The following is a 25,306-nucleotide window of genomic DNA, read 5'->3' as shown; positions in this document are numbered from 1 at the left end:
AGTGTGAGGCAGGTAGGTAGTTGGATTTGTACCATGAAGAAGTAATCAGGCACAAGGCAGAATTCTATGTGCCAGCTGAGTTACAAGCCAGAAATACTACAGGAATTCAGAGAAGGAAGAGCTCATTTAGAACTGACGTATCCCAAGGGCTTCATAGAGGAGGCAAAGCTTAATTGGTCCTCAAATAACAGGTATTTAGATTATGATACAGGGAAAGAGAAGGGAAATCTAGGTGTCTGCAGTGAATGGTTCATCTGCTTGGCACATAATAGGTACTTAGTAAATATTTGAGTAAACGAGAGAGGTAAGGCTGGCATTTAGGTTCAGTCCAGGTCAAGGAAGTCCTTGAATACTGGGCAAGAATCATGACTTTATCCTGTAGACTGATGATTTTTCAGCTGTTTAGCTATAGAGTCCTTTGAAAGGAAATTTTATTTGGACACTCAACATATAGAACAAATGGAGGCAGAGGGCTGTGACTGAAGCTTCAGCTCATAAACCTCATAGCCCCTGAAGAGACCTGTGTGCAGTGAGGATCTGAAAGTCATGGTCAGATGATGTTTTAGAAGGATGAGTTTGGCAATGGTGTGCAGGAAGTACTTGGAGGGAGAGTATCTAGAGTGGGAAACAGCAGTTGGGAGGCCACTGTAACAGTCTAAGTCAAGGGAAAAGAGAAGCTGAAAGCCCAGGAAAGAAGGGCCAACTATGTCTATCCTTATGGCCATGAAGCTTGACTGTCTCACATGTATGTCTTCTTGAATGGGGTCAGTGGGTATCTGTGAGTGTGAGGTAAGTCGGAACCAATTTGGACACCCTTTCTGTGGACTGTTGAAGGAATCATCCACTGCAGTGGGTTCATCATGGCACCAGTAGTGGTTCATATAAGCAAGTTTACTAGTAACAGGCCAGTGTGGAAATTAATTAAAGTATTGAGCCAGGTATCTGATGCTTTGACAAAGTTGAGTAGATTTATGTGTTCTGATTGTGCTGCAGCCTATTTAGAAAATGGCTTAGATGATCATTTCTGTATATTTCTACAGCGAAGAGCAAAGATTCTGCCTGGCCCATACTTTCTCACTACATCTATGATTGTTGACCCATTTGAATCTTAAATATGGCTGCTCAACTTGAATGTTGCTGGAACCCTGGACAGTGGGATACAGATGAAAGTTCCTTTGGTTAGCAGCTTGAGCTGCAGGTCTGGTGGGAGGGGCACATATAAATTAACATTGACTATGGTTTTTAGTAGAATCTGGGGCCAGTTTTTGCTCTTGGTGAAATCAACCATTTTATGCTTAGAGTAAGGGCGTTTACTGTGAAATGCTTTTCAACAGAAAACATCTTGTGGCTGAGTCTGCCTGGAAAATTGTGTGTGTGCGTGTGTGTGATTGTGGTTGGGTCTGGGTAGAGTGAAAAGTATGATATTAGACTTGAACAAGATAGTGGGAATATACCTTAGTGTGGTCTGTGTTTCACAGGTGAGGAGAGGGGATCCTCTAGCCTTATTTTGGAACAAGAACTGAGAATTCTTGGGATTGGGACTTGATAGTGTGGGGATGGGGCAATCTATTGAGAGTTAAGTAGTTAAGATCTGGTATGAATGGAGGGAAAAAGGTTTAGGGGATGAAATGGTAAGATCTAGCAACTCTGTTCTTGGGTATATGACCTTAGGTTGAGAAATATGTATACGTATGTGCATTTGTGTACATGCGTGAACTATATTGCTGGAGGGTATAGGTTGTGAGCTTCAAGTATAGGATACCTAAACTCAGATCCCATCTCTACCACTTACTATTTGTACAATCTCGTAAATATTTTTTTGAACGTCTCTGGGCCCTCAGATATTCTTTTCTTAATTTCTTGTTCTCTGGAAGGTTAATGAATTGCCAAGAAGCTTGTACCTTCCAGAGACCAGGGACTCAGAATCTCTTCCAAATTCCCCCTGTCTTTTCATGGAGGAGCAGGGGAAGAAAGGAACTTTGGGTTCCTTCAGATGTCAAGCCTTGCCTGTGCATCAAGGGTGGAAAGGGCTCTGAATGGATTTGGGGAAACCGGTATCTTTCCCTAGCCAGCCCTATGGTCATCAGCAAGTCACTTGCTCTTTCAGGGAGGCTGTAGTGTGAATTATATTTTGTTGAACATTGATCCTCTGATAATAGGCAATCTGTGTTTGAGACCTTTTGGTAAACACAACATTGTATTAACAAGGATACATCGTTATTGGACCATTTTGGAAAGTGCAAAGAGCAACACACCAGAAGAGTGAGATTTCCTGCTCCCTAGCCACACTGGAGATTGTGTCAGTGCTTCTAAAATGGCTCTTTTTAGTTTATACCTGTTCCATATCTTTGAAGTGAAGCTAATAATATCTGTTCACTAGGCTTTTCTGTGCTTTAATCTTACTAATTCCCTGTCAAGAACCTTCAGTGGTTCCCTGATCCATACCAAATTATGCTTTCTCATCCTGGCTTTTAAGTCTCTCCACAGTTTGAAGACAATATTTATAATGAATACTTATAGAGTATTTTACAGTTTGTAGATTTATCCCAAGGATGCAAGTATGGTTTAGTATTAGAAAATATATGTGTCATTCATCACATTACAAGATTAAAGGAAAAAACCCATATGAACATCTCATTAGATACACAAAGACGTTCAATAAAATTTATCATAACTTTATGACTTAAAAACTCTTAATAAAGATAGAAGGGAATTTTCTTAATCTGACAAAAAGCATTTACAAAAATCCTGTAACAAACATACATAATGGGGGAACATTAGAAACATCTTTAAAAGCAGGGATATGACAATACTACTCATTAGCATCCTTTCTGTTTGACATTGTGTGACCATCCTAGCCAGTGCAAACTTTTTTCAAAAAAGAAATTAGAGGCCTAAGAATTTGATAGGAGAAAAATCTCTGGCATTATATGCAGATAATATGACTGTCTACATAGGACACCTAATTTATGTTCAAATAGTTAGGAATAATAGGAACATTGACAATGGATGGATATATGATCAATTTGCAAAAATCAATTGCATTTTATAAACCGTGACAATCAGAGAACATAATTTTAAAATACATCATTTCTATTACAAAAGAGCAATAAAAACCATAAAGTACTTAGGAATAAATCTAATCAAACGTGTAAGATCTTCATACAGGAAAATCTAAAAGTTTGAGTGACATTAAAGAAGACTTAAATAAATGGAGAGATATCCTGTGTTCATGGATAGGAGGGCATAGTATCAGAAAAATGATGGTTCTATCCAAATTGATCTATAAGTTCAATGCAGTTTTTATCAAAATCCCACTCGAGTTCTTTATGGAATTTGACAAGCTAGTCAAGACACTTCTCAAAAATAATAATAGGATTGGGAATTTCCCTGTCAGATATCAGACCTTATTATAAAGCTACAGAAATCATGTGGTACTGGTACAGAGACAGACAAACTGACCAGTGGGATAGGTTAGTAAGTCAAGAAATAAATCTCTTTATATCTGGAACTTTAATATATGACCTAAGATGGCATGACAGATGCATGAGAAAAATAAAAAGTTTTAAATACATCGAATTCATGGAGAAAATGAGATCCCTATGTCATATCCTGACATAAATATCGGTATCAGGACCTGGCACAGTGGCTCACGCCTGTAATCGCAGCACTTTGGGAGGCTGAAGTGAGCAGATCACTTGAGGCCAGGAGTTTGAGAACAGTCTGAGCAATATGGTGAAACTCCCCATCTCTACTAAAAATACAAAAATTAGCCAGGTGTGGTGGTGCACACCTGTAATCCCAGCTACTTGAGAAGCTAAGGCACGAGAATCACTTGAACCCAGGAGGCGGAGGTTGAGCTGAGATCTGCACTCCAGTCTGGATGTCAGAGTGAAACTATCTCAAAAAAAGAGAAAAAAATCAGTATCAGATGAAATAAGGGCTTAAATACTAAAAGCAAAAATGTTAAACCTTTAGTAGAACATAGCAGATAATGTTTTTCTAGCTTTGTAGTAAAGAAAGACACCATAAAATAAATTATGCTTATGGAATTTCTCATCTTTTGAAGAAATTTTTCATCTTTGCTGGTTGCTTCCCCTTCTGATCACATTTGCTGGCTTGAGACTTTCTTCACCTGCTTTAAACACACAACTCTAAGCATCCTCCTTTGTGCACATCTTCCTCTGCTCAGCTAACTTCCTTGTACACAGAATCCAGACAGTCCCAAAGTTCAGATATTCATGGCTTACATTTGCATGATGAACCGATGGTGGGGAAGGGAGTCAAAAGAGGAGTCTGTTATGGTCAGACAAGCTGTGGGTCTGCCACGCTGGTTGTATTTGAATGTTCCAGTAGTTACGAATTCCAGTGTGAGATCTATAGGGATTCTCAGGCCTCTGAAATATACTCTCAATCATAGAAGCCTCTTTCTCTAGCCAGTCTGCAAAGTTAAGTGGTAGCATGGATAGAGGCTCACTAGGGAAAATCAAAGGATAGTACCATCATTGTCCTAGAGTTGGAGTGAACTATGGGTCCCCGAATCTACACAAGTGGAGAAGGTTCTGTTGTCCTAGTAGCAAAGCAAAGCTTCACCTGGTTCAAACAGGTAACTCCAAGGTCTCACACTTGACCTGGGAGCTGAATGGTTTCACCAATTTGGGGAGAAACACCTTTCCTTGCTCATTCTTTTGATTCCTTTTTTCCAGCTTCCATAAAGTTGAAAGATGTTGCTCAGGAGTTGTTGGGTAACTAGCTGGCACCCCACAGGGATTTGAATTATTTTGTCTTTCTCTTTCACTTTTTTTAAGAGACAGAGTTTTGCTCTGTTGCCCAGTCTGGGGTGCAATGGCATGAAACTCCTGGGCTCAAGCAGTCCTCCTACTTCAACCTCCTGAGTAGCTGGGACTACAGGCATGAGCCACCATACCCTTGTCTCTTGATTTCAGTAGAGAAAGCATTGAGATTATGGTTGACTCTTGCTAGATTTTACTTACTCAGTTAGTCTACACAGATAGCCTTTCTTTCCATAATACTTATAATCCTTTTGTCTTTCTATGGGATTACAGTTTCCCAAAAGCTTTTGCTGTTGTTCCACTGCTTCTTGGAGTGTAGCCAATGTGATTTTTCTAAAGCACAGATTTGTTTACCTGCTTTCTGTCCTAATTCTCTGTTTAAAACCCTTTGATGGCTTCTCATTATTTCAGAAAGAAATCCAAACTTCTTAGCTTTGCTTATATGACACTTAAAAGGCTGCTCAGTCTTCTAGTTTTTTCTCTTGATAGTCCCTCTTGTGCTCTCCTCTAGTTTTACTGAACTGCCAGTACTTTGAACACACTTTGTGCTTTTTCTCCTCCAGGTCTATGTGTATACTGTTTCCCCTGCCTGGAATAATCTTCTCTCTCTTTACCTGGCTTGTTTCTGTTCTTTCTTCAGGTCTCAGATTCTAGGAAGCTTTCCATCAACCTGTCATCACTGGGACGAGTTGGCCATCCCCTGTGCTTCTGTAGCTTCTATCAAATCATAATACTTAAGATGTGATGTTTAAATGTTTACTTGGCGTTCTCCTCTACTGAACTCTAAGCTTTGTGAGGGTAGTGACGGTGGCTTTGTCTATTGTTTTGTTTCCCTTAAATCTAAATGTGTGCCTGGCACATAGTAGCCTGCAGTAAATGCCTGTTTAATGAACAAACAAACCTGTGAAGTGAGTGATAGAGTGCTTAGTCCCTTTCAGTTTTCAGGATGGAGAGATGGAGAATGAGGACCTCACACAAAATCACACAGTACTTGGTGGAAGAAGCTGAACTATGACTTTTCTTCCCTCAGAGGAATGCACTTTGCATTGGAAGATACGAAGAAATTCCCAGTACATTGTCTTTCCTACTGGGTCTGTGTGAGAACAGGCTGATAGATGCCTCTGGTGGGTGGGTAAATGCATGAGCTTTTGGCAGTTGGATGAACGGGTTTACCAATGAGTGATTCTCTTTCCCTCTCTCTTCCTTCCTGTTCACAGCATCAAGCTGAGCTCCCAGACTCTGATACAGGCTGGAGATGATGAGAAGAACCAGAGGACGATCACCGTCAACCCTGCCCATATGGGGAAAGCATTCAAGGTTATGAATGAACTGCGGAGGTACTTTTTCTATCTTGTCTATGCCCTTGCAGAAGGAACTTGTCCATGAGCTTCATCAAGGACTAAGAATAGAAGTCAGAATATGACCACTTAGGGAATTCTGACTCTTTCCAGCCACTCTCAGTCACTTGGTTTCCCCTTTCTTTCTCTCTGTCTCTCTCTCTCTTTTTTTTTTTTTTGAGATGGAGTCTCACTCTGTCACCCAGGCTGGAATGCAGGTGACGTGATCTTGGCTCACTGCAACCTCTGCCTCCCGGGTTCAAGCAATTCCCCTGCCTCAGCCTCCTGAGTAGCTGGGATTACAGGTGCATGCCACCATGCCCAGCTAATTTTTGTATTTTTAGTAGAGATGGGGTTTCGCCATGTTGGTCAGGCTGGTCTCGAACTCCTGACCTTGTGATCCACCTGCTTCAGCCTCCCAAAGTGCCGGGATTACAGTTGTGAGCCACCGCGCCTGGCAGGTTTCCCCTTTCAAACTCTGCTTGAGAAAGAATGACTTTGCCAGAAAACTGTCTTTCCTTTGTATGTATTTAACACCTATCATTTTAATGATTAATCACAGGGGAAAAATCCTTTATGATTATAGCAAGTCTGTTCATAAACTTGATTTCTAACAGAATGAGCTACTTGGAAACCAGTAATAGAATGATTGCAACACCCACACACAATTGCAGATTAAAGACTGGATGTCATGTATTTTCTTCTAGTTTCACTCTCTCTTTCACTGGTCTGAACTTAGGTTGGCAAGACAACCACACGGGTGGAAGAATACCTGGCTCCTTAAATGTAAAGAGAAATGAAATGTGAATATACTCATCCTCTCTGAGCTAATAGTGAGGAGTACACGGGCTGTTTGTAAGGCCAATGTGCATGTTTGACAAGCTTGTTGTAAGGCAGGTTCAGAGCGCTGAACATGTGTTTCTGTACGTGTTTTCCTGTACAAAGCCTGTGCACATGATCTCTTCTTTACCAGAGAGCTCAGAAGCTTCCTTTGCCCATGCAATTATTTACTGCATACTTCATCCTGTTATGGGGTGTAATTGTTTATTTCATCTTTTCTGTGTAGCTCATGAACTCTCTGAAGGCAGAGGCAACTTTTGAGTAATTTTTATCTCTAGCACCTGGCACTTCATAGGAGCTTCTATTGATTCACCAAAGATGCCCAGAGGCACTGGCTAGGCCCTAGAATGGGTCAGTGGGGTACAAAGTAAAAAATAGAAATAGGTCAATGAAAATAATCCTTCTGTAGTACAAATAGGTATTATGATGGCGGAATGCATCCACTGCCTGATAGGTGGTAGGTACGCAATAATTATTTGTTTCTTAAAGAGGGCCACAGAAGCAAGTATGACAGGTGGGAACTTTGGAGAAGAGCGTTGATGCTGGAGCTGAATTTTGAATGACAAATAAGAGTTAGACAAATGAGGGTAGTGGGGATAGGGAGAAGCCTTCCAGGCAGAGAAAATGGCACATAGCCAAAGAAGTGTGTGTTGAGTGGGGAGTTGAACTACTTTTAAACAAAAGTTCTACCTGATTCTATGTTTGTTTTCTTATTTCTCCTTTCTACAGGGCCTAGTCTTTGGCATTAATAACCACGTTAAATTAAATTTGCCTTATGCTCCACTGCTCAATTTTTATTAGGCCTCCTGCCAGATTTCCTGGAAGCTCTGCCCATAGCTGTCTTAGGCATCGGGCTGTGCTGATGTCCATGCTTATGGGCATGGTTCTCTTGTTAACTAAAGAATTTGTCTTGTGTTCCCTAGACACTATTGAAATTCCTCATTTAGTTCTTTTGGGTATGCTTGTGCCCTTTGTCCGATTGAGGAGTCTTTCACCAGGCCTTATTTTGCCTGGTATTATAGTCAACTCCAGTGATGGCTGAAAGGGAGAATTTAGGAATAGATATGTACACAAGATTCCCTGCACCCTTGCTTTCTATTACTAGCATCTTTTCTTTGTTTGTTTGTTTTGTTTTGTTTTTTAAAGAGACAGAGTCTTGGTCTGTCACTTAGGCTGGAGTGCAATGTCCCAGTCACAGCTTACTGTGACCTTGAACAACTGAGCTCAAGCAGTCCTCCCACCGTGGCCTCCCAAAATGTTGGGATTATGGGCATGAGCCACTGTGCCCAGCTCCCTTTTCCTTAATTAATTTTTTAAAAAGACATCCTAAGTTCTCATTACTTCTGTTACAAGTTACTAGGTTTTTCTCTTTCCTTGAAAGCATTGACTTAGATTTAGCCATCTCCAACAGTCCTGCTGCTTCTTCTCTTTTGTATAATTCGGCATTTGTCAAACTCTGTTCTGAGAAATGCTAGTTCCCTTAAGATGCTCTGTGAGAAAAAAGAGCTCTGTGCCCCAATGAGTTTGAAGAATGCTATATACTGTACCCCTCTCTGAGGTTCATAATGCCTACTGGCATATTAAACGCTCTGAGAAGTCCTGCACTAAATTTGTCTGATCGAGGGTTTTCCACACATATTTGACTATAGAGTCTTCTTTGGTGGCGGTTGTAGATAGACCAAGTGTTTTGTGAAATTTGTTTTGGGAAATACATTTCTAATACCAGACATAGTCCTTTGCTGAAATTTAAGTGAATAATCTTATTCTCCCTCTTTTTGTGTTTTTTCAAATGGACCACAATCTGTATATATTTGACTGGCTGGGAAAATTTTAATTCAGGTTTAGGCATAGATTTTCCTATCATTTTTCTTTTACTTTTTGTTCTGTAAAAGGAATATATTTGTTATAGAACATTTAGAATATACAGATGAGCAACAAGTCATCTATAATTTTAGTACATAGTGGTAACCATTGTAATACTTTGGACAATATACCTCTCTTCTTTAGAATATATGTCTCATTGCAAAAGACACTGTGGCACAATAAAAGTCTCTACGTTCCTTAGCTTAAATCATTTTGGCAAAATATTTATTTATTTTTATTTTTTTGAGGTAGAGTTTTGCTCTTGTTGCCCGGGCTGGAGTGCAATAGTGTGATCTCGGCTTACCACAACCTCTGCCTCCCGGGTTCAAGCAATTCTCCTGCCTCAGCCTCCCGAGTAGCTGGGATTACAGGCACCCACCACCATGCCCAGCCAAATGTTTATGTTTTATATAGCTAATGGCTACAAGTCTTTAGCTAAGACCAAGATTACAGTAGTTCAATGTATAGAACTTACAGATAAGTCAATTTAGTAACTTTGCATTTTGGCTTTGGTCTTTGGCTATGTTGCTTAAAAAGTTTTATGGGTTTTGATGAGTGCCTGCCCACCTCCGTTCCCATCTGACCGGGAGTATTTAAATTGGCTGTAAGTCTTTTGGCTCTAAGTCCTTGGCCATAGGGGTCCCACCAAGGGACAAGATGGACCTGGGGCAGGCAGGCACACTACCCTGGCAAAGATATAGGACAGAATGAAGGTTTGGCCATCAATGCTGCCCCTGGCAGATCTTGTCTAAAAGGGTGAGAATGTAAATTAAAAATATAATTCTAAGCCCCGCAGTGGACTGGAACAGACCATCCCTTGGCCAAGGGGACCCCTGAGTAACTTTGAAAATGGAGTTCTCAGCCATTATGGGATGGGAGGGTGGTCAGACCCCCTCCCTTGGTGACCGTGATTAAGCTTTCCTCCCTAAGGTTCTAACAAAAAAGACCCCACCACTGATATAAACAAACTTTCTGACACTGTCCTTCCTTTTTTACCTGATAAGAGACCACTGACCACAGGAGTGGTTCTGGCTAGTCTTTTTTGAGAATGTGTAGTAAGGGGTTTCACGGCCTCTGCTTCACTTTTTAACGTCAGAGGACTGAAAACTCCGCCCTCTGATCACCTCAGTTTTTGAACTTGGAGAGCAAGAACCTCAATTGCACATGTGTATGTTTCTCCTTTCATAAATATTCATGGCTCCTTCAATAGCTTATTGAATATGTGTATTTGGCCACCTTGATCAGCATAAATTCCTGTTTCTTTTGCCACTCTCTCAAAGTATCTTGTTTCTGGCTTCTGACTGGAGGCTGTGCTTCCCAGCCTGTCAGAATAGCCACCCTGCAGGCCATAACCTTTAAAAGAAATAAAGTTTCCTCTTCTTTTAAACAAACAAACAAATGAACAAACAAACATGTGCCTTAGTTGGGCATGGGAGTTTGTGACTATAATCCCAGCTTTGCAGGAGGATCACTTGAGCCCAGAAATTTGAGGCCAGCCTGGGCAACATAGTGAGACTCATCTCATTAAAAAAAATGAAATTTACGTCTCATCCTAACTTAACACTATATTGAACACATTTTTCTGTGTTATTAACTGTTCTACAATATTAAGTGGATCAATGATATTCTATTTTTCATTTATTTTTTAAAAACAGTTCCCTATTGTTAGATGTCTAGGTTTTCCCAGTTCCTCATATAAATAACCCCTGCTGTGGTTGTCTTTGTAGCCGTATAACATAGTGGTTACAAACATAGACTCTGGTTTCAAATCTTATCTCTAGTACTTATTGTGTGACCCTAGCCAAGTTAATTAATCTCTCTGATCTCACTTTTGTCAACTATAAAATGAGGCTAATAAGAGTACCAGTCTTGCTGGCTTGTTAAGAAGATTAATGAATAAAATGCTTAAAAACAGTGACAACACATATATTACTGTTGTTGAATACTTGTGCACATTCATGATTATTTGTATAGAAGAGAAGTAGAATTGCTGATTTAAACAGCCTGTAGAATAATAATAATAATAATAATATTCCTTAGATACTGTTGTGAGATCCTGGCACATAATGAATATTCTGTAAGCATTAGCTATGATGATGATGATGATGATGATGTGCTAAGCACTGTGCTAGGTTCGAGAATATCACAGGAGATGAGAGGACCAAAATCTTGCCCTTAATGAAGCTTGTGTTCACATGTTGTTGAAAGGCTACATCAAATTCCAAGGTAATTAAATGGCTAACTTCTGAAAACTAGAGTGGAAAGGGGAGGCAGGGAGGAAGGGGGTCTGCATTGATACTTTATTGATCTGAGTGAGTTTAATGGGAACTAGAGAGAGGCTGGGTATACTTATGGAGGTCTGGGCTAAAGCATCTTGCCATCCAGGGGTTAAGCTAATAAAATGTTACATGATATTCCAGGGATCTGGGATTCTTTCTTGCATTGCTTTCACATTCCCTTCCCTTAATTTTAAGCTATTTGAGTTAAAGCACACATGTTATTTGCAATTTATGAATCACAAATTCATGAGTTTCCTATTCTTTTTACCTCCATGGTAGAGAATGGCTGTTGGCATAGTAACTGCCAAGGCTTCTTCCTCCTTTTGCACTTCGTTGCTCTGCTGTGGCCAGACCACAGCTGCTGCTTCTGAGTGGCAGAGCTCTAGTGACTCTTACTCCTGACTTACCATCCAGCCAGCAAACGGGACTGTGGGCCTTCTTAGAATAGAACATCCTAACCAGGCCTGAAAAGAAGAGGGCAGAGAGAACGGAACAACCAATGAGTAGAATCCACATGCAGTCTTTCTTTTCTCATTTTGACAATTTTAATCTCTCATTTCACCATTGCAAACAGTTCTCTGCTCTCATTTTTTTTTGATGATCTGTCACTATGCTTTTATTATTGTTATGAACCATCTTAGCATATTGCTTTCTGTTTTTCTTTTGGTAACAGCTTTATCAAGACATAATTCAGATGCCATACAATTTACCTGTTTAAAGTATACAGTTTAATGGCTTTTAGTTTATTCACAGAGTTGTGCAAGCACAATCTTAGAATATTTTCATCACCCTAAATAGAAACCCTGTATTCTTTAGCAGTCATCCCCTCCATAGTTTACCCTGTCCTTACCACCACTCCCCATCAGCCCTAAGCAACCACTAGTCTACTTTATGTCTCTATAGATGTGCCTGTTTTAAAAATCATACAATATATAGCCTTTTGTATCTGGCTTCTTTCATTTAGCATAATGCATTTAAGGTTCATTCATGTTGTAGCATGTCTCAGTACACCATTCCTTTTTATTGCAGAATAATATTTCATTGTATAGATATATCACATTTGACTTTTGGCTATTATAACTAATGCTGTTATGAACATTCATGTACAAGTTTTTGTGTGGATGTATGTTTTTGTTTCTCTTAGGTATATGTCTGAGAGTGGGATTATTGGGTCATATGGCAACTTTAATCTTTGGAGGAACTGCCAAACTGTTTGCAGAGCAGCTGCACCATTTTACCTTTCCATCAGCAGTGAAACTTCTAATTTCTCTACATCTTCTCTGACACTTGTTATTGTTTGTGCTTTTGATTATAGCCATTCTAATGAGTGTAAGGTGATATCTTGTTGTGGTTTTGATTTGCATTTCTCTGATTGTTAATGATGTTGATCATCTTTTCATGAGCTCTTTGGCTATTTCTATATCTTATTTGGAGAAATGCTTATTCAAATCTCTTGTTCATTTTTAATTAGGTTATTTTTCTGTTTATTATTGAGTTGTAACAGTTTGAGTTCTTCACATATTCTAGATACAAGCTAATTATCAGGTAGATGATTTGCAAAAAATTGTTTCTCATTCTATGGATTGTCTTTTCATTATCCTGATGGCATCCTTTGAAGCACAAGTGTTTTAAATTTGGATACCTAATTTACCAGTTTCTTTTATTGTTTGTGCTTTTGGTGTCATATCTAAGAAACCATTGCCTTATTTGGAGTCATGAAGATTTACCCCTGTGTTTTCTTCTAAGAGTTTTTATAGTTTTAGCTCTTACTTTTAGATCTATGAGCCATTTTAAATAAATTTTTATATATGGCATGAGGTAGGGATCCAACTTCATTATTTTGCATATGGCTATCCAGTTGTCCCAGCATGATTTGTTGAAAAGACTATTTTTTCCCAGTTGAATGATCTTTCCATCTTGTCAAAAATCAATTGAACATAAATATGAGGGTTTATTTCTGGACTCTCAATTTTATTTTATTGATCTATATAGCTATCCTATACTAGACCACACTGTCATATTTTTTGAGATGGAGTTTCACTATGTTGTCCAGGCTGGTCTTGAACTCCTGGGCTCAAGTAATCCTCCTGCTGCAGCCTCCCGAGCATCTAGGATTATAGGCATGTACCGCTACACCCAGCTACACACTGTCTTTTTTTTTTTTTTTTTTTGTTGGTTATTCCTCCCTTCAACCTCTTAACCATCTCACACGTCTGAATTCCAGAACCATGTAACCACTTGCCTGCTTGGTAACCTTACTTACGCATCCAGTGGGCAGCTCAAACTTAACATGTTCAAAACTTAACCTCTAATCTTAAATGAAATATTATATGGAAAAAAGAAGATATGGAGGAAAAGTGAAGCAGACAATCGAAAAAAACCAATTTTTTAAAATATAATTTTTTTCAAAATATGAAAAGTTAACATTTGCTAAATATTTACTATTAGCACTATGCATTACCTGATTTACAGCACATCTTAATTCCGTGACACTCTGGGGACATTGTATACTTGGCTACACTAGAGAGTGGTGAGGCAGAGGTTTGAGAGGCTTGAACTCAGGTAAGTTTGATTTGAGAGCCTGAGCTCCTTCCTAACAGCTATACTGTACTTTTCCACAAATGGCAAAGTGTCTAGTCCTACTTTTCTCTCCTCAAGATGGAGTAGTGATAGCTCAGAAGAAAGGATCCCATAGGATCCCAGGTAAGTTGAATAGGAGTGCTTGTGAGCCATGCAGTGTTTTAGAGCTACTACTTCCCTCTTCCATGTAGCACGTATACATAAAGATGTCTCCAGTGTGCAGACAGACTTCCCCACCCCCAGGGAAAGCCCATCTTAAGTATTTGGCAAGTTTCTTTTGGCCAGTTTCCCAGGTTAGAATTTCTCTGGCCTTAAGATACACTTTCCACCCATCAGAACTGCTGTCATTTATTTGCTTAACTGGCTTCTCCATCTTTATTCTTCATTCCCTTGTGTTTCTTTCCCATTTGTTCAAAAAAATCTTTCCTCCTCTCTCCAGTGCTTTAATCTCAAGGAGGAATGAGTGGTGATCAGGATACCACTCAAGTTAAGAGCATGGGTTCTGGGCTTCAGCTGCCTTCATTTAAATCCCGTTTCCACTGTTGCTTTTCTGTGTGGCCTTGGGAAAATTACTTCTCTGGACCTCAGTTTCTTCACTTGTAATATAGGCATAACAATTAGCCCTATCTCATGGGGTTGTAGAGAGGATTAAAAGAATGGGTTTGTGTAAGATAACACACCCTGACATTGTTTGTTCAGCTCCTAGCACTGAACATTTGCTCAGCATTTCTGACTCTTCTCTGCCAACAGTTTTCTTATTAGTTACCAAAAAATATAACCGATTACTCTATTTTTAAATTTTTTTAGACAGAGTCTTGCTCTGTCACCCAGGCTGGAGTGTAGTAGCATGATCTTGGCCCTCTGCAACCTCTGCCTCCTGGGTTTCAAGCAATTCTCATGCCTCAGCCTCCCTAGTAACTGGGATTACAGGCATCTGCCACCAAACTGGGCTAATTTTTTTTTCTTTTTTTTTTTTTTTGTATTTTTAGTAGAGATGGGGTCTCACCATGTTGGCAAGGCTGGTCTCAAACTCCTGGCCTCAAGTGATCTGCCCACCTCAGCCTCCCAAAATGTGGTTACTCTTAAATAGCAGTGATAATTCAATTTTCTTCCTAAAATTGTTAATATAAGTAAAAATGTCCAAAATGAGTCTATTCATGTTGGAAATACATTTTTAGAGTAAAATTTAATGAGACTAAAAGGCCGTTTTCAGATGGCACCTGTAATCCCATTCGGCCCCCATGATATGTGTCCCAAAGGCAGCTAAAACAGGTGAGAAACTGGGGTGAGCTTATTTGCCCATGGTCTCATAGCCAGTTAGGGGCAGAGCCAGTTCTGTTCCTGGTTGCACTGGTTTATCCTGATATAGTTGGTGATTAGGGTCTGCTGTCCATTGTAGGGTAAGGTCTCAATCCCCCGGTTTTGCCTCTTGCTGCCAAAGGTCTCACCTTTCCAGGAAGCCTCCTTAACGATACCTTATTCTACTTCCTGACCACTTCTCCCTGTTGAGCTAACCTGTCTTCTGTCTTTTCTCATTCTGAGTGTCAGCCAATCATGAGGCATTGTGGTACTGTGGAAAAACTACTGTATCTGGAGTAAGGAGAATTGGATTCAAGACTTAGGCTTCTGTGGCTTTGGGCATCTTTTCACCTCTCTGAATTTCATAGACCAGATGATCTCTAACAGCATTTGCAGCTCCAGCCTTCTCAGGCCCTGTGATTCTATTTCTCTGATACGTGAACCTAAACAAATATCTTAGTAGTTGACAGTGACTTAATGTGCTACACCAGAGATAGCAAATATGTAGCTTTTCTTCCATCTGTCAACCATGGCAGACTCATTAATTGGCCTCAACATTCTCACACAGAATCTAGTCATGACCTCAGCCCTCTCAAACCAGGGTAGCGTGCCAAGTAACCACTACCAGTAGCTTACAGTTGAAGTGGGTTTGTCCTCCTTGTCTTTCCTCCTCTCTCCAGTGCTTTAATCTCAAGGAGGAATGAGTGGTGATCAGGATACCACTCAAGTTAAGAGCATGGGTTCTGGGCTTCAGCTGCCTTCATTTAAATCCCGTTTCCACTGTTGCTTTTCTGTGTGGCCTTGGGAAAATTACTTCTCTGGACCTCAGTTTCTTCACTTGTAATATAGGCATAACAATTAGCCCTATCTCATGGGGTTGTAGAGAGGATTAAAAGAAGTAGTATGTGTAAAAAAGTGCTTAGAACAGTGCCTGGCACATGTAACTCAATAAATATTAACTATTATATTGTTAACAGTCATGATAAGAGCTTAGGAGAGTGATGAAGGAAAAATTTTTGGGTTGATGGAAGCTCGTGGCACCCTATCAATCTCTAAAGTAGTCAGATCTCCATTCTGTCTATGAATGTGGATTGATTACATTTCATTCATTAATTTATTCAGTAAAAATTTAGGGTCTAATATGTGCTAGGTATGCAGCCAGGTGTCTAGGATATGACATTAAATAAGACAAGTCCCTTTCTGAGTTCAGTGGGGGTGACAAACAGAAAGGTAATTACAGTATTTTTAATAATTTCAGTGATTGGAGTTTGCACAGGGTCTTTAGGGAGCACTGTGTTTGCAGGCAGAGTCTTCTTGTTGAAAGTGTTAAATCTGGGTGGAAAGAGAAATACCTAAGGCTGGCTTGCCTCTTACTGGTGTTACATATACAGTGGATCCCGTGGGGAATTGTTAGTACTTGGTCTTGCTGGTGATACACTCAGTGGTATGCTCACGTTCCTCAGCATTCATTCGGTCACTCGAATGATAGCCCCAAGCTTTTGCCACTGTTCCCTGAGCCACTAAACCCCTAATTCTTAATCTGAGCTGATGGAATTGGGGAACGGAGAGGTGAAGATAAATGAAGCAGCCCAGAATTTACAGCCAGAGAGTAGTTGGATCTCTCCATGGACCTTAGGAAAGCATGAATGTCAGGTTTCTCAGGGACTTGGAAAAGTCAATGAATCCACCCGCCTCTCTAACTCAAGATAGAGCAAGTCCCGGTGACAGCTTTGTATAGTGATAGTGTGAAATCTGGGTGGGAGAAAAAAATACCCTTGTAAGATGAGGGTAGGTGTCCATGCTGTGACCCATCCTGTCCTCTCACTGGTGTCTTACAGTAAACAGCTGTTGTGTGACGTGATGATTGTGGCAGAAGATGTCGAGATAGAAGCCCACCGTGTGGTCCTGGCAGCCTGCAGCCCTTACTTCTGTGCAATGTTCACAGGTATGGTGAGTGGCCAACATTAACCCATGGTTATGGGGCTGCAGCCCCAATGGGAGAATGTTGGGGGTGTGACATGAGGGGAGGGAGGAAAGAGAAAGCCCTTAGCCCACTATGAGGGGCTTCTCTATGCCAGATATTGTGCTTTGTGCCATGGAGGACTTGATGGAACCAAGTCCAGGCCAGTTGGGCATGTCGCCCGTGTCCACCATGAGGAAAAAAGGTAGACTTACATAGTCCATTAGTTCTCAAAACTCAGTCTGCACCATAATCATGTGGGGGAGATTGTTAACAATGTAGACTCCTGGGCTCATGGCCAGGCCTTCTGATCTCTCACTTTGCAGATGGAGGACACTGAGGCTGAGACAAGGGAAGAGACCTGTCCAAGGTCACAGTGAATGAGTGGGACTTGGCTTCCTGGCACCTGGCCCAGTGCTTTACCAGCTGGCCTACCTATTGTCCTTTCCTAGACCTTCATTCCAGACAGGGGCCCTGGGCCTCCTGTAGTCTTTACAGAGTGGAGGAGATTTGGAAAAATGATGATGGATTTTGAGAGGGATGAGAAATAGGTATAATCAATATCTGACATTCAGTTTCAGCACCTTTGCCAACTTTCCAGGGTCCCTATTTACTGGGCATGCCCAATAGTCTTGTCCAAATATTTCCCATCTGTTAGTTCTGAGATTGAATTACCTGAAACCCATGGGCTAATCTTCCTGTCTATAGTTTCTCTCAGCACCTCCCCTGAACCAGGTACTTTCAGTGCTCTATAAATCACTGCTGACAGAAGGAGGCCATCTGGGCTTGGTGAGACCTCCAGACTGGGTCAGGTGTTCCTTCTACATGCTTTCCAAGTGCCTGTGCCTACTCTGAGTATGGCAACTGTCACCCTGCATAATTGTCTGTTTTCTGTGATCTATAATGCCCATGCCCTGTATCTCATGTAACTGACTGCTTTCCATCCTGCAAATGTCTCCTCCTCAGGCAGGCGCCCTCTCACCACTCTGACCATAGTTCCACACCAGGCCTCTCTCTTTCCTATAACTTGACTTCATCTTTTCATAACATTTATCACCATTTGAAAATCATCTTGGTTTGTCGTTATGTGTTTTTTACCCGTCTTGCCTCACTAGAATATAAGCCCCATGAGGACAGGGACCTTGTTGGGCTTGTTTGTTACCATATACTGAGCACCTGGTGCATGGCAGGACACAAATATTTTTTAAATGAGTGAATGAAGTGTCACCTGCACCTTACTGTGAGCTTTGGGCACTTGGGGAACATGTCTTGTTATTGTTGAATCCTCCATGCCCACCACAGGAGGTAGTGAATAAGTGAATGTCTGAAGAATGAACACAAGCTTGCTAATGATGGGTGAGTGCAGGCATATTTTTGCTGAATGGGCTGTAACTCTTTTCCTAATATGGTACACAGCTGGGAAAGACTGGTTTTGTTGGGAGAGACTTGGCACTTGTGCATTGAGAGTTTGTCACATGTGTTTCCCCCTTGACTTGTCATGTGAAGGAGCTGGTCTCAACTTGGAGTCATGCCTCTGCTAAATGGACCAAGCTACTCTTACCTTACTTTCATCCATGAGCCAGGAATTTCACACTGTAGCCTGGAAAACTAGTTAAGTTCAGTATCTGGAAATTTTGAGCTGCATTCCCTTTTGAGTTGTCTTAAACCCTAGTTGCAAGGCCTTTATTTCCTTTTTTCCCCCTTTCCTTCATCCATCTATATTTTAAAATAGTTCATCTTGTCTGTAGAAGTTATTTAGCTATAACTTCAATAAATACCTCTGCCAGTTATTCTTTGTGGGGTTTGGAGAGTTCAGTGTTGAGAGAGGAATCTGTTTGGAATTGCAATGAATTGTCATGCTGGCTCCACTTTTTGCTGATGAACTTACCTCTGAAGTAGCGGAAGTGTCATAGCAAAACCAAAGTGACTTTACAAATTGGAAGAAAAAGTGCTTCTGGGGCATTCTTAGATTCTAGGAATTGAAGGGACGGGAGAATCAAGAGAAGAAAGCAGTGTAATGCAATGCCCAGCCCAAGCCTTCCATTCAACCTGGTTACCATCCATCCTTCCACCCATCTATTCACCCATCCATCCAAATACTGTTCACATGTGTTTATTACAGATAAAAATCAGAAACTGTGGGCAAGCAAAAAGTTAAAAATTATGTGTACTACAACATCTAGGTAAGAATATGGTTTATGTCTTTTTAGATTTTATATTTATGAATGTATACATATATAAAATATATATTTTAACAAATAAGTGCATTTAATGTGTACAGTAGAATAGTGTTTTTTTTTTGTTTTTTTTTTTGTTTTTTTTTTGAGACAGAGTCTTGCTCTTTTGCTCAGGCTGGAGTATAGTGGTGCAATCTCAACTCACTGCCACCTCCGCCTCCTGGGTTCAAGTGATTCTTGTGCCTCAGCCTCCTGAGAAGCTGGGACTACAGGTGTGTGCCACCATGCCTGGCTAATTTTTGTATTTTTAGTAGAGAGTGTGTTTTGCCATGTTGCAAAGCAATCTTGAACTGCTGGCCTCAAGTGAGCCACCTGCTTCGGCTCCCAAAGTGCTGGGATTGCAGGCGTGAGCCTTTGCTCTCAGCCGAAATAGCCTTTTTCGATGTATGTATGTATTTTTTTTTTTTTAATTACTATTCATCTTCCTGGAATGTTCTGTCCTCCGTCTCTTGGCCTGGCTGACTCCCATTCATCCTTCATTACTGCTTAAGCATCACTTCCTCAGGAAGGCCTTCTATGACCTCTCTGGCTTAGGTTAAATTCCTTTGCTACTTACTCCCATGGTACTTTATGCTTCTCTTTAGTATTACTACTGATCTTATTACTTCCTCAATATTTGATTTCCCTGGCCAATCATAAGCTTTATGAGGGTAAGAACTATACCTTTAAAATTCACCACCACATCTCTGCTACCTAGCATGGTCTTCCATCTAGCAGGTGCTCAATAAAAATTTCTTTAATTGAGCTTAGCAATATATAATGAATATCTTTCCATGTCAATGAAATTCCAGTTACAACCTAATTTTAATGCCTTCATAAGATTCCATTATATGTACTCTAATTGAAAATTCATTTCCTTCTTTGTTGGAAATTATAGTTTTATGTAATATTTTATTATTATAAATAATGTTATAATGGGCATCCTTGCATCTTAGTCTTTATTTACATTCCTGATTATTTTACTAGAATAGATTCCTAAAACAAGAAGTACTTGGTTAAAAGGTATGCACACTTTGAAGACTTTTGAGACATGTGCCACATTGATCTAAAGAACAGTTGTATCAGCTTATACTCCCATCAGTAATATATCTAAGATTTATATATTTTAAGGCTCCTTGGCTTTGCCTAAACCTTGGTAAGTGGATACTAAAAAACTCCAGTAACACTGCAAAATTTTGTTCTAATTATCTGGTTCAACTTCAAAACGTGTAAAATGCATCGTGTCCTGGGGGTAAGAGGCTGACTCTCGTTAGGTCCATTTCTATCAGTATGTTTAAAGCCAAAAGGAAAGTAAAATACACATGGCTTTCTTCTGACTTGAGTTGTGTGATTACGGTCTTTTACTCAAGCTTAAATGTTTTTATTTTTTTGTCCTCTGAGTTCATGTTGCCCAAATGTCCTGAGGTGGTTCCAAATACCAATCCCACACTTCTTGACCATTGTCCTTTGGACAATAACTTGGAATAAATGTGAAACTGAGGTCTGAGTGCCCATCAGAGAGTGTCCCAATCCAACCAGTCTATGAGAAGATCTGGGGTGAGCAGTCAACCTATTTGCCCTTTACTGCTTTCAGCATAACTTGAGTGGGGAGGCCAGCAGTGCTGTGTTCTGCCCATCTTTTTCCTATAAAGATGAAATACTTAAGACTCATTCCCCATGCTCCCCATCTGGCACCTCCATCCCAAGGGAAGCAATTTTCCCAAAATCTCCTCATCAGTGTTTCTCTCTTTTTATCATGCCCTTTACCATGGCTTCTGTGTACTGTAGTATTTGTTACTCCATATGGGTCCCTGACCTACATGTCATTCAGATACAGCCCCCATTTTATAGTGTTAAAGAAACTGAGGTCTACAGAATATATGCGCCCAGGGTCTTATGCCCATAATCATGGCTAAAAGACACTTGGGCTTCCATCGCAAATGAAGCCCTGGGAGTGATCTGTCCCACTCATCTGGTCATATTGTACTGTATGTAGTGGCTGATTTAGATTGGTTTTTTAAAGAGGAGTTACTGTCCAGTTTTTATTAGATTTAGGCTGATGTTTGACTGGTATCTTTGAATATATGGTAAGTAGAAATAGGGAGGGGAGTTCAGGAATATGCTGGGGGTGAGAGACAAGGGGCTTAGACTTGGAGTAGGCATGAATTGTCCACAAGGCAGAACCATGAGGGCCTGGCTGTCTTACTCACTTCCCAGGCATGAAGTTCCTTCCATAGAACTGTTTTTTCACCCTTGCTGCCAGCCAGACTCTACCAGGCCCTGGCCTGTGGCCCGTGTCTGTGTTCCGGGTGTTTATGTGGTGTATCGATGCCTTTGAAGAGCTCTGCATAACATGCAGCTCAGCAAAACTGAATACAAGGCAATGGACAATGAGAGAAGGAGAACTAGGGAATAGAATTCTTTTCTTAGACAAAGTGGACCTTCAGAGAGGTTGCAGAGTAATAGTGGTAGTAGATAGCATCTGGTTTATGAGAGTTTTGCCTCTGAGGAGTCAGGGATTAGGTAGAGTAGTTCAGAGAAAAAGGGATGGAGGTGTGAAACGCTGCCTGGGATCAAGAAGCAATGGTTTCACCTTCCATGTGACTATCTTCTAGAGTTAGTCACTTTTGGACTAAGTGACAGTGACATAGGGCTTCTTCTTCCTGTCCCTATCATACCACAATAAAGTCAGTCATCTTTTTCTGGCTCAGGAGACGAAGATTTGAGGGTGAGGGAGCCAGCAGTCCTGTCTAATAATGTTACCCTTGATGCAGAAATGGCAAGTTTTTTGAGCAGGAATTTGGCTTGTGGTTCAACAGAGGATGGTGTGGTGGTCAGGAATAGAGACTGCTATTCACTCCCAGTGGTTTCTCCATTAAGGTGCAACTGGTTTGACTGAGATGGTCTGAAGTAGACTTGTTTGGGTTTAGAGTAGCTCAGTCTTAAAATTGAGACCATCGTTGGAAATAAACTATTGGTAAGGAATATTTTATGAATGTTCATAGAAGAGGTTTGGAGTTGGTGATGTAGAGAGGCCTCTTTACTAAAGATTAAACACAAGTGTGGTAATGCCACCTTGCACTGGGAGATGGTGTCGTATCTTGGAAAGGGCTTTGGAGTAATAATGACCTGTATTCCAATCTTAACTGCACAGGTGTGTGGAGAATTCACTTTCCTCTCTGATCCTCAGCTTTCTTATTGAAGAGACTGGAATAATAACAACAACTAGGGAACAAATATAGATAATGGGTATAAGGCACTCAGCACTGCGTATTTAATAAAGACTACTTTTATTATTGTAGAGTATGTCATAGTTTTAAAAATTCTTGTGGATGTCGGGGGTGGAGGTGATAGGGTTGATTTTTTTTTTTTTGTAGTCACTATGTAATGACACAGAGGCATTTTTTTCCTGACTTTGTGCTTCCTGTGCTTCTAGTTGAGCAGAAATATATTTCCAGGTGGAGGAGGGATGAGATTCCAGGGAGGGTGGGTGAGGAAGCGGTGTCTATTACTGTGGTTCTGCTGGATCCTGCTGTCCCACCTTTCACAATCTCATTGTCTCCTTTGATTCTCACACAGCTTTGGGATAAAGGCAGAACAGAGAATGTCTTTATTTCACAGGTGATATAGGGTAACCTGTGGTTCAACAGAGGACTGTGTGGCACCCAGGAATACAGACTGCTATTCACTCCCAATATGACATAAGGATCTGTGAACTAAGGACATTCCCTGATCTGCAGTCAAATGGCCCAGACCACTCACCTGCAGCAGGGTTGGCCAGGATTCAAGAAGATGGCAGAGCATTTCTTTCTCTCCTGTGAAGTTAATGTCTTTGGCCTTAGAGCTCAGCTCAAGCCAAATGGGTTGGCAGCCCAGATTTTAGGACTTGGATGAGGGTTGGAGGGAAGAAATTCAATAACCATCTTAGTGCCCATGAAGAATCATTGTGCAAAGGATAAGGATTTTCCTGTTTTCTCTCTACCCAGAACATGAGACTAAATTACAGTACTAATTCAAGTTAGGAGCAAGAAGGTATTCTGTGGCATAAGGACTCTTGAATACCCCCTTTTCTTGTTTTTAAGGACATATAACTATGTAGAGGTGGTCGGTGGTTTAGCTGTGGTGTTCTTCAGAGAGACCTGCCAACCAATCTATTACATTTTCATTCTCAAGATTTTATTTACTTAATAATAGGGTTGCTTTTATACCAATGACCTGGAAGATGAGCTAGTGATTTTTCTAGACATCTTGAGTCTTCTGTGATAATGAAAGATTTTCCTTTCACTCCTCCAGTCCATCCTTCTCCCTCTTGCTCTTCTTTGGCAGTCTTCCACCTAAAAATATCTCAGCTGTGCACATAGTGTGCTTGTTAGGATCTAGAATGAAGACTTAGATGCTTTTACCTAATAGGCTTCTGGGATTGCTTGCTCTTCTGGGCCCTCTGTGGTTCTCAGAGGCTGCTAAATGCAAGGCCATAACGGTCTAAGTATTTAAAGAAGTTCAAGACACAGTCAGGCCAACATCATCTTTTACCTGATATTCTGCAGCAGTCTTCTAATTGGCCAGTCTGCCATCTGTTTTGTTTTCCCATTCCCCACCCATTCTCCACACTGTGGGTACAGTGATTTTCCCAATATTAAAATCTGATGTATCCCTTACCTGCTTAAAATCTATCAGGGGCTTCCTGTTGCCCTTAGGAAGGGTCTAAATTCCTTAGCATGGCCTGTAAGTCCCTCAAATGGTCCAGCTCCTGCTTTCATCTACAGCCCCGTCTCATCATTATTCCCTAACGTGCTCCAGCCAGACTGAACTTGTTATGGTTCCCAGACAGAGCACACCCTTTGTTACCTCCAGACCTTTGTATATACTATACAAAATTTATGTCTGGGATACTCTTCTCTCATTCTCACTTCTCTTCTGAATAACTATGACTCCTCCAGATCAGTGGCTCTTAACCATTATGCATCAATCTGATGAAAACAATGGACTTTATCTCTGGAAGAGCAAACCTGTGCTCTTGTGTGCTCATCATTTTGCATGCAGCTTTAGGGTGCAGGAATCCCTGGCTTAAGGACCTTTAAAGCTAAGTCCCCATTTCTAACATTTGACATCTTTTGCATTTGTTGGTTTTCTTGTCTCTCTCTCCACCAGACTGAGCTCCATGAGGGCAGGGCTGTGACTTGTTAACCACTGTATTATCTGGGCCTAGCACAGTGCTTGACACATGAGGACACATCTGATACATGTTTGCTGAATTGAATAAATGAACAAATATCTGCCCGTGAGAGAATCATGTTGTCTTTGGAGAAACAGGACATGCATGTTGGCAGATGGTGAGCAGAAGATGGAAAGGGTAAAAAGATGTGCAGCTGACAGACATTCTCTGTAAGTTCAGAGTCTGAGGTGGCTGTCTGGGCCTCTTGGGAAGAGCTAGCAGAAGAGAGCACTTGGACTGACCACAAACATGGAAGGACTTACAGGGCTCATCTTCTGTTTTCTGGAAATACTTTGTCAAACTATTAGGGATGAGTGAAGGAGCAAGAATGATCAAGTCCTTAATGGTTTTCCCCCTCCAGAATTACTGAAGCCCATGGAATTATGATATGTCAAGAGAGCCTCCCTTCTCTTTTTTTTTTTTTCTATTCCAATAACTACTTTTTAAGTGCTTCTTTTATGCCAAGCACTTTGTTATGTGTTGAGGATAAGCCGCTTGGTTCTTGCTAGATATTAAGTACTAACTTGTCCTCAGAATTAAGATCAAGGCCTTGAGTTTGGGAATACTTTTATTAAGGTTATTAGTTAGGGTGAGATTTTATTGAGGGATGTATTAGAAATGACACAGGGTCTAGAGTTAGGCCAAAGTTCAAATCTCAGTCCTGCCTCTTAGTATCTATGTGTAAATCCCTTTTGAAATGCCATTTTTGGCCAGATGCGGTGGCTCACGCCTGTAATCCCAGCACTTTGGGAGTCTGAGGCGGGTAGATCATCTGAGGTTGGGAGTTCGAGACCAGCCTGACCAACATGGAGAAACTCTGTCTCTACTTAAAAAAAAAAAAAAAATACAAATTAGCCAGGTGTGGTGGTGCATGCCTGTAATCCCAGCTACTTGGGAGGCTGAGGCAGGAGAATCACTTGAACC

The 25,306-nt window shown here is 40.8% G+C and overlaps 1 protein-coding gene across 4 annotated transcripts in view; it reads left to right on the top strand.

Moving 5' to 3' along the window:
• Window positions 1-25,306, top strand: part of KLHL3 (kelch-like family member 3) — a 118,121-nt gene that overhangs the window by 9,810 nt on the left and 83,005 nt on the right. The window contains exons 1-3 of one of the 4 annotated variants that reach the window (XM_011969167.1): window positions 1,601-1,614; window positions 6,011-6,130; window positions 16,830-16,936. In XM_011969167.1, the coding sequence (XP_011824557.1) occupies window positions 1,601-1,614; window positions 6,011-6,130; window positions 16,830-16,936 (241 nt within the window). Of the gene's footprint in view, window positions 1-1,600; window positions 1,615-5,285; window positions 5,918-6,010; window positions 6,131-16,829; window positions 16,937-20,066; window positions 20,725-25,306 lie in introns of those variants that run through there. The other 3 variants (XM_011969168.1, XM_011969166.1, XM_011969169.1) reach the window with 3 other exon arrangements.

This window comes from Mandrillus leucophaeus, unplaced genomic scaffold (genome assembly GCF_000951045.1).
Source record: "Mandrillus leucophaeus isolate KB7577 unplaced genomic scaffold, Mleu.le_1.0 Scaffold88, whole genome shotgun sequence".
Lineage (NCBI taxonomy): Eukaryota > Metazoa > Chordata > Mammalia > Primates > Cercopithecidae > Mandrillus > Mandrillus leucophaeus.
The sequence above is the reverse complement of the archived record's forward strand: the minus strand, read 5'-3'. Positions and strand labels throughout refer to the sequence as shown.